The 17,111-nt window shown below is 50.5% G+C and overlaps 1 protein-coding gene across 4 annotated transcripts in view; it reads left to right on the forward strand.

Moving 5' to 3' along the window:
- Positions 1 to 17,111, forward strand: part of ZER1 (zyg-11 related cell cycle regulator) — a 387,007-nt gene that overhangs the window by 329,392 nt on the left and 40,504 nt on the right. For all 4 annotated transcript variants that reach the window (XM_085614054.1, XM_085614056.1, XM_085614055.1 and 1 more), the window contains one exon: positions 14,964 to 15,066. In XM_085614054.1, the coding sequence (XP_085470180.1) occupies positions 14,964 to 15,066 (103 nt within the window). The remainder of the gene's footprint in view (positions 1 to 14,963; positions 15,067 to 17,111) is intronic.

Consider the following 17,111-nt stretch of genomic DNA (forward strand, 5'->3'; position numbering starts at 1 on the left):
AATCTCCCTCCTAGACAAGGAGGCAATAGAACATGTCCCAACCAACCAACAAAATATGGGGGTCTACTCCCTGTATTTTCTCATACCAAAAAGGGACGAAACTCTACGGCCCATCCTAGACCTTCGCCCCCTAAACACATACATACACTCAGACCATTTTCATATGGTAACGCTTCAGCAGGTACTTCCGCTACTTTCCCAAAATGACTTCCTCACCACATTGGACCTAAAAGATGCTTACTTCCACATTCCAGTACACAAAGCCCACAGAGAGTACCTCAGATTCATAATGGACGGCCACCACTACCAATTCAAAGTGCTCCCGTTCTGAGTCACAACCACACCACGAGCATTCACCAAGTGCCTAGCAGTGGTGGCAGCACATCTGCGAAGACAACACATTCACGTCTTCCCTTACCTAGACGACTGGCTAATAAAAGCCATTTCATACAATCAGTGTGTACAACACACACACACCACCATCCAGCTACTTCATCAGCTGGGCTTCACGGTAAACAACAAAAAGTCCCATCTCCACCCATCCCACATAAAACAATATCTAGGTGCCACTATAGACACCTCAAAAGCGCTCGCCTACCCCAATCCTGCCAGGATTGCAAGCATCCAGGCTCTGCGCGCAAAATTTATACCACAACACCCCCTTCCAGCTCGGGTGTTCATGCAACTAATAGGGATGATGGCCTCTTGCATCTTTATAGTACCTCATGCAAGACTCCAGATGCGTCCTCTCCAAGAGTGCTTGGCGCACCAATGGAACCAGGCCCAGGGTCAATTAACAGATCTGGTGTTGGTAGACGGTCGTACCCATTGCTCTCTGCAGTGGTGGACTACCACAAACCTTTCCAAAGGTCGACCGTTCCTGGACCCGGTTCCACAGGTAGCACTAACAACAGACGCATCGCTCTCCGGCTGGGGAGCTCATCTATTACATCTCACCGTGCAAGGCAAGTGGTCACCTCAACAGAAACTACTCCATATCAATCACCTGGAGTTAATAGCGATCTTCCTAGCCCTAAAATCCTTTCAGACACAGATTTTGGGCAAAGCAGTCCTGATCCGCACAGACAACATGACAGCCATGTATTATATCCAAAAACAAGGCGGCACACACTCTCCACAGCTCTCTCAATTAGCACAGAGCATATGGAGATGGGCCATACCCCGGAAAATCTTTCTCCTAGCCCAGCATGTCCCAGGAATACAAAACACTATAGCAGATCTACTCAGCAGACAAACACAACAACTTCACGAGTGGGAACTTCACCCGCAAGTACTTCACCCATACTTTCAAATGTGGGGGCATCCACAGATAGACCTCTTCGCCACCCACGAAAACAAAAAATGCCCAAGCTTCGCCGCCAGATACCCACACCCATTGTCCAAGGGCAATGCGATATGGATGAACTGGTCAAACAAATTTTCATACGCTTTTCCACCTCTCCCACTAATTCCATTAGTAGTGCGCAAACTACAACAGCACACCCTCACACTAATATTAGTAACGCCAACTTGGGCCAGACAACCGTGGTACACCACACTACTGGAACTATCGGTAGTACCATATCAAAAATTACACCTCTCTCCACACCTCTTAACCCAGAACCATGTAGAGATCAGACACCCGGACCCAGCTCAGATCAACCTTGCGATCTGGCTCCTGAAATCCTAGAATTCGGATACCTGAATCTCCCTCCTGACTGTATGAACGTCATCAAGAAAGCTAGGCGTGAGGGGGGAGGAGCCTAGCGCGCATCCAAGATGGTCGCGTGAGCACAGGGCTCCCCGGACCCTTGCTGCTCCTCGGAATTTATCCTGAGAATATCCTGATGTGGTTTATGGAATCTGGCAGATGAAGACCGGCTGAGCACGTATCTCTTTTCAGAACTCGAATCGGACCTGGGAATCCTGAGTTGTCGTTGTTCGAACTTTTGGGACCCACCCGACGGAGGTGCCCGGGACGAAGGTGATCCGTGGAGCCGTGTCGTAATTGAACAACAGCGGCTGCAGTGCGGTGCCAGTGGCCGCTCTACCACTTTCGGTTTCACTTTCGGACTTCAGGGGGCTGGCCGGCGAACGCACTTGATGTGGCGGGGTGTTTCCTTGGCCTCTGCGCGAGGCTTTGTCTCCACCTGCCACTAGTGTGCCCATCGCCTTGGGTCCCCCCGCACCGCTATATCGTGGTCTCTGGTGAGGCGCTGGTCTGCGGTGCCGTTGCCCCTACGACTCTTGATCGGCGGTCCCCTTCGGTGTCCGTGACCACATGGGGGGCAAGGGGGGCCCCGAGGGGCGTAGGACTAAGGCCTCCCTCCGCGGGGGACCGGTCCAGGCCAACAACATGGACCGCTACACTCAGGGCAGAGGGTCCCCTGGAGCGACCGGCCCCCCCCCGGACGCCGCCGGTGGTGGCACGACCGTCTCTCCGGAGCTTTCCCTGCAGGACATCATGGGCGCCATTGATGGCATCAGGGAAACCATCGCCACGCAATACGAGGCCCTGGCCCGTAAAATCGACACGGTGGCAATCGATGTCACCTTAATTCGGGCAGATCTCTCCAAAACTAACGAGAGGGTTCAGGCTCTTGATGCGCGGACCTCCACCCTTGGTGCGGATGTGTCGGACCTGCAGGCCGCGCTGGGTGACATCAAGGCGGTCAACGATCAGATGGCCCGGCGGCTGGAGGACTTCGAGGGACGGGCCCGACGCAACAACATCCGTGTCATAGGCGTACCGGAGTCCTCCGACAACCGCCCGGTTGACCTCCTGGTCGAGGAGCTCATCCTCCAACAGTTGACCCCTGCAGGCCTAAGTAAGTTCTTTGCCGTGGAGCGGGCCCATCGAGTTCCGGGCGGTCGGCCACGGCCGGGGGCCCCCCCGAGGCCTATCGTGGCCAAACTGTTCCACTATAGGGACCGAGATGCGATTCTGCAGGCCTCACGGGTCCACGGCCCGGTTCGTCATGAGAACTCATCCATTAACTTTTATCCGGACTTTACCCAACTTGTCCAGAAACAGCGGATGGGATTCCAGGGGGTGAAGCGTCGTCTCCGTGAACTGGGCCTCAAGTACTCTATGCTCTACCCTGCAAAACTCCGAGTGGAACATGAGGATCGGACTGCCTTTTTTGACTCTCCTGTGGCCGTGAGTGACTGGCTGGACTCGCTGCCGGACAGAGGTGGCCGTCCCGGGCCCTCTGCAGGCGCCGAAGGTGACGGGTCCCCTTTGGAGTGACTTTTGGTCCTTGATTTTGCCATTTTGCACTGTTCAGCTGGGTCTTACTTCTTTTGTTTATTTTGTCTCACTAGGACCTGTGTGGGGGGCGGGCGGGGACGGGTCCCTTTCCTCCTCCGGGGTCTTTTCGTAGAATGGGGTTAGTAGGGCGACAGGCACACTGCAAGTTGGGGGGGTTTTTTGGCCCGCAGGGGTGCAGGGTGGGGGGAGTTGGATTTGGGGGGGGGTTGGGGGGAAGGAGGGGTTGTTTTGCTGTGTGTTTTCTGTTTGCAGGGCGAGGTATTGCTTTTTGTCCAGACTCGGGAACTGTGCTACTGACTGGGGGGCCTTTGATCTATTGGAGGGGATGGGGGGGGACGGGTTGAGACTGATGTCATGGAACGTCAATGGGTTGGGGGACCGTATCAAACGGGGTGTAGTACTGCAGTATTTGCGTCGTCTGACTCCTGATGTGGTGTTTATCCAGGAGACGCATTTGGTTGGTAATGTTTGTCATGCAATGAACAGGGGGGGATACCGCCTCGTGGCCCATTCTGGTTTCACAACTGGTTCCAGGGGGGTGGGCATTCTCCTGCGATCCTCACTTCCGTTGGATATCACTAGGGTAGTCTCGGATGACAGAGGGCGCTATGTGTGTCTGACTGGGAGGTGGGAGGGGCGGCCCCTTTCCCTGGTCTCAGTTTACGTCCCCCCGGGCCTCCAGAACTCCACCTTCACGGACCTGGTTCGAATGCTGCTTGAACTTCCGGATAGTCTTTTGCTTATGGGCGGGGACTTTAATTCGGTGGTTTCGGGTGACCTGGATCGTCACCCACCCAGGGCCCTCCCCGCTGCCCAGGCATGGCTTGGTGGACTGTTGGAGACCTTCGGCCTGGTAGATAGTTGGAGATTAATGCATCCGACCCAATGTCAGTACACCTTTCACTCTGGGGCGCATGGGAGTCTTTCTAGGTTAGACTATTTCCTTATGCCCGCGGCGCAGACTGGTCGGATTCGAGAGGTTAGGCACCTGGCGCGGGGTATCTCCGACCATTCCCCGCTGTGGCTGCTCTTTGACACTGAGTCGCGGTCTACAGGGCGGATCGCTCCCATTAACCCGTGGTACCTGCGAGACCCTACGACTCGCGACAGCCTGGTTAAGGCTATGGACCAATACTTCCTTGAAAACGAGGGGTCGGTGTCGTCCGCAATGTCCCTGTGGGAAGCCTTTAAAACCGTAATCCGCGGACACGCCCTCTCCCAGATAGTGGTGGCTAAGAAGCTCAAGAGTGAGGCAGTGGTGAAGCTGGAGACTGACATCTCGGGGCTGGAGTCGGCCTTGGAGACTGGTGTCACTCCGGACGGGCTACATGCCCTCAGCCTGAAACAGTTTGAATACAGGTCTCTTGTCACTGACGCGTCCAAAACGATGTATAGGGAGCAGCAGGGTCGATTGTATGATGCCGGGGACAAGGCGGGAAAGTTGATTGCGTGGCTGGATAAGAAGGAGAGAGTTAATCGTGTGGTCCCGGAGCTGCGTGTCTCGGATGGAGTGTGTGTGACTGAGCCTGGTGAGATTGTGGAATGTTTCGCTGACCACCTCCGGGCCGTGTACTCCCCGGTGACTGATAGGGATGAAGAAGACTCTCGCCTTCTGCTTAGGGATATTGCTTTGCCATGCCTGTCCGTCGACGACCGTGAGCAGCTGGACGCTCCCTTGTCTGTAGATGAAATAGCTACTGTGATTCGGTCCCTTCGTTCGGGCAAGGCGATGGGTCCCAACGGTCTGCCTATTGAATTATATAAGTTGCGCCCGGATAAACTAGCGCCCTTCCTCCGTCGTATGTTTCAAGAGTCCCTTGAGGCAGGTTCCCTTCCTGACGACCAGCGTCTGGCTACGATAGTCGTGATCCCCAAGGACGGTAAGCCACGAGACCGCTGTGCCTCCTACAGGCCTATTTCACTGCTAAACGCAGAGCCTAAAATCCTGGCTAAAGTCCTTGCCAATCGTTTGTTGAGCGTCATCTGCGATCTGATTCATCCCGATCAATGCGGCTTCATCCCTCATCGTAACACCGCTCTTAACTTGCGGCGTCTTCACGGCGCCCTCGCCAGGGCGGAGTACCTCTCCGAACCAGCCGTGCTGGTTTCTTTAGACGCCACGATGGCCTTTGACACCATCGAGTGGCCATTCCTCTGGGCTGTCTTGACCAAATTCGGCTTTGGGGAAGGATTTCTTGGTTGGGTGAAGCTTCTTTACACGGGACCCATGGCTCAGGTGGTGGTTAATGGGCGGGTCTCTCGGCCCTTCGCTCTCGGTAGGGGTACGAGGCAGGGGTGCCCGTTGTCCCCTCTGCTCTTTGCTCTTGCCCTGGAGCCGCTCGCTGCTTGGCTCCGCTGGGAGCCCTCGATCAGAGGGATCCGGTGGGCCCCGGGCTTCGAGGATCGGGTCTCGTTGTATGCGGACGATATCCTTTCCTCCTCCGGGGTCTTTTCGTAGAATGGGGTTAGTAGGGCGACAGGCACACTGCAAGTTGGGGGGGTTTTTTGGCCCGCAGGGGTGCAGGGTGGGGGGAGTTGGATTTGGGGGGGGGTTGGGGGGAAGGAGGGGTTGTTTTGCTGTGTGTTTTCTGTTTGCAGGGCGAGGTATTGCTTTTTGTCCAGACTCGGGAACTGTGCTACTGACTGGGGGGCCTTTGATCTATTGGAGGGGATGGGGGGGGACGGGTTGAGACTGATGTCATGGAACGTCAATGGGTTGGGGGACCGTATCAAACGGGGTGTAGTACTGCAGTATTTGCGTCGTCTGACTCCTGATGTGGTGTTTATCCAGGAGACGCATTTGGTTGGTAATGTTTGTCATGCAATGAACAGGGGGGGATACCGCCTCGTGGCCCATTCTGGTTTCACAACTGGTTCCAGGGGGGTGGGCATTCTCCTGCGATCCTCACTTCCGTTGGATATCACTAGGGTAGTCTCGGATGACAGAGGGCGCTATGTGTGTCTGACTGGGAGGTGGGAGGGGCGGCCCCTTTCCCTGGTCTCAGTTTACGTCCCCCCGGGCCTCCAGAACTCCACCTTCACGGACCTGGGTCGAATGCTGCTTGAACTTCCGGATAGTCTTTTGCTTATGGGCGGGGACTTTAATTCGGTGGTTTCGGGTGACCTGGATCGTCACCCACCCAGGGCCCTCCCCGCTGCCCAGGCATGGCTTGGTGGACTGTTGGAGACCTTCGGCCTGGTAGATAGTTGGAGATTAATGCATCCGACCCAATGTCAGTACACCTTTCACTCTGGGGCGCATGGGAGTCTTTCTAGGTTAGACTATTTCCTTATGCCCGCGGCGCAGACTGGTCGGATTCGAGAGGTTAGGCACCTGGCGCGGGGTATCTCCGACCATTCCCCGCTGTGGCTGCTCTTTGACACTGAGTCGCGGTCTACAGGGCGGATCGCTCCCATTAACCCGTGGTACCTGCGAGACCCTACGACTCGCGACAGCCTGGTTAAGGCTATGGACCAATACTTCCTTGAAAACGAGGGGTCGGTGTCGTCCGCAATGTCCCTGTGGGAAGCCTTTAAAACCGTAATCCGCGGACACGCCCTCTCCCAGATAGTGGTGGCTAAGAAGCTCAAGAGTGAGGCAGTGGTGAAGCTGGAGACTGACATCTCGGGGCTGGAGTCGGCCTTGGAGACTGGTGTCACTCCGGACGGGCTACATGCCCTCAGCCTGAAACAGTTTGAATACAGGTCTCTTGTCACTGACGCGTCCAAAACGATGTATAGGGAGCAGCAGGGTCGATTGTATGATGCCGGGGACAAGGCGGGAAAGTTGATTGCGTGGCTGGATAAGAAGGAGAGAGTTAATCGTGTGGTCCCGGAGCTGCGTGTCTCGGATGGAGTGTGTGTGACTGAGCCTGGTGAGATTGTGGAATGTTTCGCTGACCACCTCCGGGCCGTGTACTCCCCGGTGACTGATAGGGATGAAGAAGACTCTCGCCTTCTGCTTAGGGATATTGCTTTGCCATGCCTGTCCGTCGACGACCGTGAGCAGCTGGACGCTCCCTTGTCTGTAGATGAAATAGCTACTGTGATTCGGTCCCTTCGTTCGGGCAAGGCGATGGGTCCCAACGGTCTGCCTATTGAATTATATAAGTTGCGCCCGGATAAACTAGCGCCCTTCCTCCGTCGTATGTTTCAAGAGTCCCTTGAGGCAGGTTCCCTTCCTGACGACCAGCGTCTGGCTACGATAGTCGTGATCCCCAAGGACGGTAAGCCACGAGACCGCTGTGCCTCCTACAGGCCTATTTCACTGCTAAACGCAGAGCCTAAAATCCTGGCTAAAGTCCTTGCCAATCGTTTGTTGAGCGTCATCTGCGATCTGATTCATCCCGATCAATGCGGCTTCATCCCTCATCGTAACACCGCTCTTAACTTGCGGCGTCTTCACGGCGCCCTCGCCAGGGCGGAGTACCTCTCCGAACCAGCCGTGCTGGTTTCTTTAGACGCCACGATGGCCTTTGACACCATCGCGTGGCCATTCCTCTGGGCTGTCTTGACCAAATTCGGCTTTGGGGAAGGATTTCTTGGTTGGGTGAAGCTTCTTTACACGGGACCCATGGCTCAGGTGGTGGTTAATGGGCGGGTCTCTCGGCCCTTCGCTCTCGGTAGGGGTACGAGGCAGGGGTGCCCGTTGTCCCCTCTGCTCTTTGCTCTTGCCCTGGAGCCGCTCGCTGCTTGGCTCCGCTGGGAGCCCTCGATCAGAGGGATCCGGTGGGCCCCGGGCTTCGAGGATCGGGTCTCGTTGTATGCGGACGATATTCTCCTGTATCTCACCTCGCCGCGGCGGTCGCTTAATGTTCTCTTTGATGTTCTGACTTCCTTTGGGAGAAATTCGGGTCTAACGATCAACTGGTCTAAATCCTGTGTCTATCCTATCTCCGGTGACCCTCCTCTCTTGCCGCCGCGGCTCCCGATCCAATTATCTCTGTCCGGCTTCAAATACCTGGGGATATACGTCTCGTTGGACCCGGTGGTTCGCTATGAGCAGAATCTCCTGCTTCCACTTCGGCGTTTGAGGGAGGACACGGCTCGGTGGTGTAAGCTGCCCTTGTCCCCGCTGGGTCGGGCAGCACTGTTTAAAATGCTGTCCCTTCCCAGATTCCTCTATGCACTTCAGAACTCCTTCGATGTTATTCCTGTGTCCTACTTTCGGGAGGTGGAGAGCCTGCAGAGGAGACTGGTGTGGGACGGACGGGCGCGTATCGCTCTGGCAAAGCTTACTCTCCCCTGGTACGACGGGGGCATCGCGCTTCCCGACATTCGCAGGTATTATTGGGCCTCACAACTATCGGCCATTAACCATGCCACGTATGCGCCTGGCTTGAATCCGGCGTATGGGATGGATAAATTCCTGCTTCCCGGCGGAAACTATAACAGGGCACTTTACTCCAGATCGGCTGGACGGACCCTTACGGGCCCTACTAAGATTGCGGTGCGGATCTGGAAGGCGGCCAATGTAGCCATGGGCTGGAGCGAGCGATTAACGTGTGCTACTCCTCTGTTTGCCTCCGACCGACTGGGAAGCCTCTGGACAACGAAGGGGTTTGACCGTTGGGACACGATTGGTATTAGTAGAGTGGGAGACTTATGGATTAAGGGTGCGGTTAAAACATTCGCGGCGCTCCAGAGCGAATACGAACTTACGGGAAGGGAGTTCTTTCGCTACGCCCAGGTTCGGCATGCCCTGCTCTCGGTTTTTGGGGCGGGGACCAAGATCCCGGCTTCTTCGCCTCTCGAGGACCGCATACTCGATGGTCATGTCCCCGACAGTACTATCTCTTTAATTTATAAAAAACTTATCAATAATCGGGCTGACCTCTTGGTGCGCCTTCGGGAGGCGTGGACAGGGGATGGGGTGGAACTGGACGACGAGGACTGGCAGTCCGCACTGTCGTCCCCCAAGGAAGTGGCCATTCCAGCCCGTCTCCGCCTGGTCCAGCTAAAGATTCTCCACCGGGTGTATGTGACGGGTCCCCGTTTGGTCTCGATGGGATTTTCTGAAGACGGGCTCTGCAAGCGGGGATGTGGGCTCAGTGCCACCTTTCTCCATATCCTTTGGGAGTGCCGCGAGGTGGCGGAATACTGGCGCCGGGTACATGTGGTCATGGGCCGGGTCACCGGGGTGGCGCTTCTGCCGGAGGTGCGTCGCTGTGTCCTGAATGTGTGGGAGCCCAATGATTATAACGCGGCTCAGACTCGGTGGGCGGCCCTGGGGAACATGATTGCCAAGAGAGATATAGCGCAGCTTTGGGGTTCCCAGCGGCCTCCCACCGTGTCCGTATGGAAGGAGAACATGGACTGGTGCATGTTCAGGGAGAAGACTGTGTATGTGGCTCGTGGTAAACCGGGGGCATGGGGTAGAATCTGGGGGCAATGGAACGCGTATCGTGGGGGTATCTGTACTCCCCCCCTAGTGGACACCGATATTGCTTTGTCCCCCTGACCCTTGATGGTTCCTTGCGATTTTTGGAACGACCGAATATAGACGTTCCTCTCCTGTGACCCCCCCCGACCTATCAGTACTCCTTCCTCTTGATAGCTACTTGAAGGTCTGAAGTAGAGTCCCCCGGAGGTAGCCTGACCCACACTTTTTGCCCTTATGCCTCGCCTTTTGTTTTTAGTTGTTATTTATGTTAATCCTATGTATCCTGCTTCCCTAGGACTATCCGGAGCCATGTACGGGGCTGGGCCCCGGGAGCCGACTACTGCCTTAACAACTGTATGATCCTTTCTGAATCTAGCGGCCGGCCCTGGTGGATGTAGGCCCATGCTTGTAATTGATTTATTGTTCAATAAAATTCTATTAAAAAAAAAAAAAAAAAAAAAAAAAGAAAGCTAGGCGCCCTACCACTAGAACGTTCTACGCCGCCAAGTGGAAGCGTTTTGTTATCTATTGTCATAACAACACCATCAATCCACTAGATGTGTCCATTCAACACATCATAGGCTACTTACTCCACCTACAAAGGTGCAATCTAGCCTATACGTCCATTCGACTACACCTCGCAGCCATAGCAGCTTATCTACAAAACAGGCAACATCTATCACTTTTTAGAGTACCTGCCATTAAAGCCTTCATGGAAGGCCTTAAAAGAATAATTCCCCCCAGAGTGCCACCCTCACCTGTGTGGAACTTAAATATTGTTCTCACCAGACTAATGGGACCTCCTTTTGAACCCCTACACAAATGTGAACTTCAATTCCTAACATGGAAAACCGCTTTTCTTGTAGCCATCACTTCCCTCAGAAGGGTCAGTGAGATACAAGCATTTACTATTCAAGAACCTTTTTCTACAAATGCACCATAATAAGGTGGTTCTCCGTACCAACCCAAAATTCCTCCCCAAAGTAATTTCTCCTTTTCATCTAAACCAATCTGTAGAACTACCAGTATTCTTCTCGCAACCACAAACTATTGCAGAAAGAGCTCTTCACACACTAGATGTAAAATGAGCCTTGCTCTACTACATCGAGAGAACACAACCCTTCCGTAAGACCAAACAACTGTTTGTCTCTTTCTCTCCACCACACAAAGGCAACCCCATCTCCAAGTCGGGGATAGCTAGGTGGATTGTCAAATGTATTCAGATTTGCTATCACAAAGCAAAACAAACGTTATCCGTTCCCCCTAAAGCCCATTCTACACGTAAAATAGGGGCTTCAATGGCTTTTCTAGGGAACATCCCATTAGATGATATCTGCAGAGCAGCTACATGGTCAACACCGCACACTTTCACTAAACACTATTGTGTAGATGTGCAAACTAAGTAACAAGCTAGTGTGGGCCAGGCTGTACTCAAAACATTATTTCAAACCACTGCAACAGATGCGGGTGGTCGCCGCTAATGGTGGGTACTGCTATGTAATCTATACACAAGTGTGTAATCTGCAGCTCATATGCCTCGAACAGAATATGCTACTTACCAGTATGCATCTGTTCTTGGTATGTAGAGCTGCAGATCTACACACACCCACCCGCCTCCCCGGCTACCTGCATCTGTTCCAGCTTATCTTATTTAGATAACACACACATGGGCATCTTCACTGTTATTACTACGCTCCATCTTTCCCTGCTGGCAAAAAACAATCTGAGGATGGAGCCGAAGCCCATGCGTAATACGATCCAAGGGAGGAGTCACCGACCTCGTGACTTCCAAAGACTTTCCAAGAGGAAAAACAAACTGCAAACATCCGGGCCCAACACCAGATGGCGATCTATGCACAAGTGTGTAGATCTGCAGCTCTACATGCCAAGAACAGATGCATACTGGTAAGTAGCATATTCCTTCACATCTAGGTACTTACAATCCATGGGCAATGCACTATGGATGAACTGGTCAGGGATATGTGCTTACGGTTTTCCGCCTCTCCCACTCCTATTTGTGGTGCGAAAGATGCGGAAAACATCTCAGAGTATTATCCTAGTAGCCCCAACCTGGTCCAGATAGCTTTGGTATTCAGCACTCCTCGAAATGTCAATCAGTCCCCATGAGAAGCTCCCCAACAGGCCAGACCTCCTCCCCAGGAGCAAAGGATAGATGAGGCATCCAGACCCCGAGCAACTCAATCTCAAGATCTGGCACCTGAGGTCCTAGAGTTTGGTTACCTACGTCTCCTTCAAGAATGCGTGGACATCAGCAGACCAACCACATGGGCGTGTTTTACAGTTAAGTGGAAAAGCTTTGTCCAGTAATTAATTCCTATTCAACTGGAACCTCTAAAATCTGCTGTCCAGAATATCATATGCTAGTTACTCCATTTACAAAAGCCCGGCTTAGCCAGTACTTCCATGCTGCTTCACTTAGCAGCCATTATTACAGCTTAGATGCAAAACATGGAACACTCCTCCCTTTTCCGTATACTAGTGGTTAAGGCCTTCATCGAAGCTCTCAAAAGGATCGTTCCACCCGGGGCCTCAGTGTGGAATCTCAATATAGTCCTCACTAGACTCACGGGGCATCCCTTTTGGGCCATTACAGGCATGCCCTCTCCAGTGCCTCTCTTGGAAAGTGGCCTTTCTTTTTGCTGTAATGTCTCTCGACGCATTAGAAAATTGTAAGGCCCTTGCACTACCTGAACCCTTCTTTCAAGTTCATAAGGAGAGGGTAGTAAGGTGGTTTCCACTTTTCACCTTAACTAGACAATATAGCTCACAAGCTTCTTTCCACAACCAGACTCTGTATCAGAGAGCCCGCTTCACATTAGGCGTTAAACCTGGCACACATTTTTTATATTCAGGCAAGAGGGACCAACCCTTCTTACGGGTGCGAGCACTATTTACAGTAGCAAAACAATGCTATCCACAGATTCAAAATCATAAGTTTCACAAAAAGTTTATTCACTTCAGTTGAGTTGTAACCATTCATTTAATGATATGATCTTCATTGAATTGCATTAAACATCATTCAAATTCTTCCAATGCAACCACTAGTAATCATGTGCGTACACTGGTTTAATCCATTGTTGTTTCACAAAACCCAATGGCGAAATTGGAAACTGAACACATCTCGAGCAAACCTAAATGGACACAACATCTTGTTCTCTTTAAACGCTACATCGATGACGTACTAATAATATGGAAAGGAGATCCCAACCAATTGGAAAGCAACATCAGTGCCTTACACCTGATCCATGACCGTATAAAATTCACGCACCAAATGGAAAAATCCTCCATCAGTTTTCTGGACGTTCTCATCCAAATAGATCTTGGTACCATAAAGACAAGCGTTTTCACAAAACCTACTGACAGAAACAATTCTCTACATTTTGCCAGCTTTCACCATACTGCACTAAACCTTATTCTCAATTCATCAGGTCAAAAAGAATGACATCTGACCCAGAAGAAATAGAAGGCATTTTACATCAATTGATGGATAAGTTCCATCAAAGAGGTTATTCAATATGCATTCTAGAAAAACCCTAACAAAGAATTGCAACAGTCGACTGAGCGAGGCTATAACGCCCACAGTTTCTAAGCTCTTTTAGTGTGCGTCTTAAAACATTTAGCATTGTAGGTTTAGCATTGTAGGAGTACGCTAGATTGTTACAATCTTTTATACGTATGCATCAGGAGTACGCTAGATTGTTAAAATCTTTTATACGTATGCATTTATAGCCTGTATCAACAAGATGGTGGAGCTCTTTGTTTTGGTCACTGTGTTGACACTTGTACCATTTGTCTGCTTCTGTCTATTGAGCATCACAGCCCATATCTTCTATACAAGAATCACTACGGTTTGATTAATAATGAAAACGCCCCGTCATGTATTCTTTGTATATTTCTCTGAGCACAAGAAAGCACGAGCGACTGAGCAAAGGTTTGAAATCAGTCACCACGATTCCTTTGGGAACATAGTTGTCATGTTCAGTGGTTCCTAGAACTGTTCACTCCCTGTTCTGGTTTAGGGGGGCTAACGGTGGCACTGCGAGCTAGCTGGTCCAGCGGAAAACAAATCCTACAGAGGTGCATGGACTCAGTCTGGCACTTCCTAAGTTTTTGTTGTCCACAAACATGCAGTTCCTACTAATTAGTGGAAACTACACAACACTCTGACCTCTTAAGGAGGCATGGTAGGGCAGATTGCATAGCTTCTAGCCTCTTAAGAACACATGATCTGACTGATTACATAACCTCTTAAGTGCACATGGCATGACTGATTACATAACCTCTTAGGTGTACATGGTACGACTGATTACATAACCTCTTAGGTGTACATGGTATGATTGATTACATAACCTCTTAAGTGCACATGGTACGACTGATTACATAACCTCTTAGGTGTACATGGTATGACTGATTACATAACCTCTTAGGTGTACATGGTATGACGGATTACATAACCTCTTAGGTGTACATGGTATGACTGATTACATAACCTCTTAGGTGTACATGGTATGACGGATTGCATAACCTCTTAGGTGTACATGGTATGACTCATTACATAACCTCTTAGGTGTACATGGTATGACGGATTACATAACCTCTTAGGTGTACATGGTATGACGGATTACATAACCTCTTAGGTATACATGGTATGACTGATTACATAACCTCTTAGGTGTACATGGTATGACTGATTACATAACCTCTTAGGTGCACATGGTCTGACGGATTGCATAACCTCTAAGCTCAAGCACACATGAAGTGACAGTTTCCATAGTATGACAGATTACATGACAGTTTGGGACTTTATATGAGACTGCATGACAAACTACAAACTGTGTGACATCTGTGTGAAAAATAGCATGTGTATCCACTGTAACTCAGTTTGCATGACGAATGTTTGCAAGTTGTGAGTGTGCCATGGAGTAGCATGTTACCTGTCTGCACAGCGCCTCAGCACTGCATGAATAGCCATACTCCACCATCCTTCTCACTGGAATAGTAATGGCCATTGAATAAAAGAAACCCATGGTGGGTTGGGTATGAGATGCTTGTGCAGTCGTCACTGAAGTGGGGTTGGTGCAGCACTGCCAGGCAGGAACCTCCAGCCAATCAGGAAAGAGATGTCTTAAACTGCCTCACAGCTCCCTGTCCCCAGGTTATGGACTGTGGCTTTCAGTCTTTGTCTGCCCATCAGCAGATCGCATACCATCCACAATTAATTATTGGGCAAGTTGGGGGAAAGTAGCCTCTGTTGGGAACTCTAAAAGTAAACTCCTGTTTCTCTTTCAGCGGACAAGTACTGCCCACTGCTGATCAAAGAAGGTGGAATGCCTCTTTTAAGGGAGCTGGTTGGCATGGTGACGGCCCGAGAGGAAACTAAGGAAATGGCCAGGTAGTAAACAAGATGCAGTGAAATATATGGGCTGTTTGTATAATTGTGGGCCATTGTCTGAAGATTATGGAATGAGAAAGAAGAGGAGCAGAGGAAACCCGTGTGTGCAGAATCTGGACCCTTGTGGTGATACAAGGGAGGGCAGCCATGGATCAGGACACTGGTGCAAGCGGTGCATGCAAGGTCGTGGATCAGGACATTGGGACTTGCGTTGCGGGGTCATAGGTCATCAGTGACATAGTATGAGAGTGTAGGTGTAGAGTCCTGGATCAGTAAACTGGTACGCGGGGTGCGGAGTCATAGGTCATCAGTGACATAGTATTAAAGTGTAAGTTTAGAGTCCTGGATCAGTAAACTAGTACGCGAAGTGCGGGGTCATAGGTCATCAGTGACATAATATTAGAGTGTAAGTGTAGAGACCTAGATCAGGACACTGGTACGCAGGGTGCGGGGGTCGTAGATCGTAAGTGACATAGTATTAGAGTGTAAGTATAGAGTCCTAGATCAGTAAACTGCTACATGGGTTGCGGGATCACAGGTCATCTGTGACATAGTATTAGAGTGTAAGTGTAGAGACCTAGATCAGGACACTAGTACGTGGGGTGCGGGGTCATAGGTCATCAGTGGCATAGTATGAGAGTGTAAGTGTAGAGTCCTAGATTAGTAAACTGGTACATGCGTTGTGGGGTCACAGGTCATCTGTGACATAGTATTAGAGTGTAAGTGTAAAGACCTAGATCAGGACACTAGTACGTGGGGTGCGGGGTCATAGGTCATCAGTGACATAGTATTAGAGTGTAAGTGTCGAGTCCTAGATCAGGACATTGGTGCGGGGTCATAGGTCATCAGTGACATAGTATTAGAGTGTAAGTGTAAAGACCTAGATCAGGACACTAGTACGTGGGGTGCGGGGTCATAGGTCATCAGTGACATAGTATTAGAGTGTAAGTGTCGAGTCCTAGATCAGGACATTGGTGCGGGGTCATAGGTCATCAGTGACATAGTATGAGAGTGTAAGTGTAAAGACCTTGATCAGGACACTAGTACGTGGGGTGCGGGGTCATAGGTCATCAGTGACATAGTATTAGAGTGTTAGTGTGGAATCCAGGATCAGTAAACTGGTACGCGGGGTGCGGGGTAATCAGAGACATAGTATTAGAGTGCAAGTGTAGAGACCTAGATCAGTAAGGTGATAAGCGAGGTGCAGGGTCACATGTCATCTGTGACATAGTGTTAGAGTGTAAGTGTAGAAATCTAGATTGCTAAACTGGTAGGCAGGGTACGGGGTCATAGGTCATCAGTGACATAGCATTGGAAAGGGCTTTCCAAACGTTTTAGTATCACAACCCTATTTTTAGAGTGTCAAACTTGCACAACCTACTTAGCTTTAATGAACCTAACATGGGGGATTTTTTAATGTAACTAAAGCATCTTGTGGTAGCTACTGTCTTTTACGGACCGCACATTTTCCAATACAAAAGCCACTAAGTTTGCACAGACATTGTTTTACTGATGGAACTATATTGCACACAAATGATAATGTGTGGACATTGTGTTTTAACCATCACCAGGAAAAGTGGCTTGATTTATTTTGATCCTAATAAAACTTTGTTTCCTTCACACTTCAGAATTACCCAAAAAGTTTTTCATTTGTGCTTCCGTAACTGTTGAATGTTTATAGGTCATTTACAGGTATTTTCTTTTTGTTGTATGTTACAAAAATATCAAACCCTGCAGCCTTGCTCTCACACTCTTTGTACCCCAGCAAGATTGTCACATAATTCACTTTACTTTTCTTTCTCTGACTGCAAAGTGAGAGGAGTTTGTAAACACCGCAGCCATGTTAAAAAACATAAACAGCAGAAGACATGGCCTGACATTCGACCTCTGTCTTTGAAGCGCAGAAAATGTGACAAGATCAACATAGATTTTAAAGGCATCTTCATTTATTTCTGGGACTTTCACGACCTACCATGATCCGGCTCTGTGACCCACAATTTGGGAAACACTGTCTTAGAGTGCAAGTGTAGGGTTCTCGATCAGGA

The sequence above is a fragment of the Triturus cristatus genome, chromosome 1_2, assembly GCF_964204655.1.
Source record: "Triturus cristatus chromosome 1_2, aTriCri1.1, whole genome shotgun sequence".
NCBI classification, from domain to species: Eukaryota; Metazoa; Chordata; class Amphibia; order Caudata; family Salamandridae; genus Triturus; species Triturus cristatus.